Source organism: Meleagris gallopavo, chromosome 1 (assembly GCF_905368555.1).
Source record: "Meleagris gallopavo chromosome 1, MGAL_WU_HG_1.1, whole genome shotgun sequence".
In the NCBI taxonomy this organism is placed as follows: Eukaryota; Metazoa; Chordata; class Aves; order Galliformes; family Phasianidae; genus Meleagris; species Meleagris gallopavo.
Window position 1 is genome coordinate 146,937,963 of NC_139404.1, and position 1,536 is coordinate 146,939,498.

The 1,536-nt window shown below is 48.7% G+C and overlaps 1 protein-coding gene across 1 annotated transcript; it reads left to right on the forward strand.

The window, feature by feature from the left end:
• Positions 1-396: 396 nt before the first annotated feature.
• LOC146545682 (uncharacterized) lies at positions 397-1,276 on the forward strand. Its single transcript, XM_085226796.1, has 2 exons — positions 397-592; positions 765-1,276. Exons 1-2 carry the CDS (start codon positions 397-399, stop codon positions 1,274-1,276), a joined length of 708 nt encoding a protein of 235 aa, XP_085082922.1.
• The last annotated feature ends 260 nt before the right edge of the window (positions 1,277-1,536 follow it).

The window sequence follows — 1,536 nt, forward strand, 5'->3', positions numbered from 1 at the left end:
ACCTCTCCAAACACTCCCCCACGTGACCACGCCCCCACCCGACTCATCTCATCAGGGTGAAGGGGAGTGTTTAACGGACAGAGGACGGGGCCCGTTTACGGATTGGGGAAAGATTAGGGAGAGTTAGGGGCGGCGGAGCTCTTGAGCGACTGCAGAGCGTTTCCGGTGGAAATAAGGTCTGAAAGGCCCGTCTGGGTTCCTTTGAACCCAAAGGCAGTTACACGCCTTGCTGAAACGATTGAGAAGAAGGAATATTGTAATAAGACTGTTCCTTCTAAGAAGGATATCTCTGCAGTCCTCTCACTTTTAGAGAAGGAGGGGGAGTTAGCTTCCCCACACAATCTTTTGATCCCAGATCGATGGGACTCTTTTAGTGCCACACTTTGTCAACGCGCAATGAACGATCAGAAAGCTGCAGAGCTTAAGACATGGGGCATCGTGCTTGGTGCTCTTAAGGCTGCAAAAGAAGAAGGGAATCTATCGGGGGTGGTTTGCAGCGTGTTAGGAATGTACGCAGACCCGGGGGTTGGGGAGCGCGGGACGCTCTCATTGCAGGTACCCGAATACCGAAAAGATGGCCCCTGGCGGCTCGGCCGCGCCTGAGATGAGCGAGAAAAAACAACAGGAGTGTGCGAATTGTGCTACAGCAATAACGCCTTGTGAAACCAGCTCTAACAAGATAGAAGGGGAAGAATTCCCCCCTCCCTATCCTCGCCAGCCACTAGTTGCAACTACTGGGGTCTGAAGGGCCCCTATCAGAACAGCGCAGGCATTAAAGGAGATCGAGCAGTTAGTGTGCTGGGCGGTGAAGCAAGCCAATGAAACATCAGACCTTTTGGCAGAACTCACGACAGATGTCAACAGAATAAGGCAGGCGGTTGTCCAAAATAGGGCTGCCATAGATTTTTTGCTTTTGGCCCACGGTCACGGATGCCGAGACTTTGATGGAATGTGTTGCTTTAATTTGAGTGATCACTCAGAGTCTATACATAAAAGATTACTATGGCTGAAGAAACATACCGGGAAGGTAATGATACAGACTGACCCATTGTCAGACTGGCTACACGGCCTTTTTGGGAATTGGGGCTCATGGCTAATCCCTGTGGCTAAAGGATTTTTCTTGGCGCTGATTGTAGTTTTGATTCTGCTTATGATAATCCCATGCTTTATACGATGTGTTAGCGGCTGCCTTGAAAAGATGCTCGACGATGCCTTTAGCCAGCGTATGGAATATCATAGGATCTGTGAGGCATTATCGAATGATATTTGTAGTTAATTTGCGGTCGCGCTGTAATGGGGCAAAGTTTTTCGGGCATGGGGAGGGGGAGATGTTGTATTAGCGAGGCGGAAGGCAACAGTGGAGAAAGAGGAGTCCAGTGTAAGGTGTACCAAGGTGGTCAGAGGATTAGAGAATCATATCCTACAAAATGAGTGAAGGACTTTGTTTTGCTTATACTGCTGAAGAAAATAAGAGGTGGTCTAAAAATAGTCTCTAAAGAGCAGTTATCAAGATGGCACTTCCCAATAATGTGGATG

What these genes read in the sequence shown, in the direction of transcription:
- LOC146545682 (XM_085226796.1), top strand. Translation starts at nt 397, where the DNA reads ATGAACGATCAGAAAGCTGCAGAGCTTAAGACATGGGGCATCGTGCTT. An exon ending in AGATGGCCCCTGGCGGCTCG is followed by an intron (nt 593 to 764) that starts GCCGCGCCTGAG and finishes CTATCAGAACAG; the next exon opens with CGCAGGCATTAAAGGAGATC.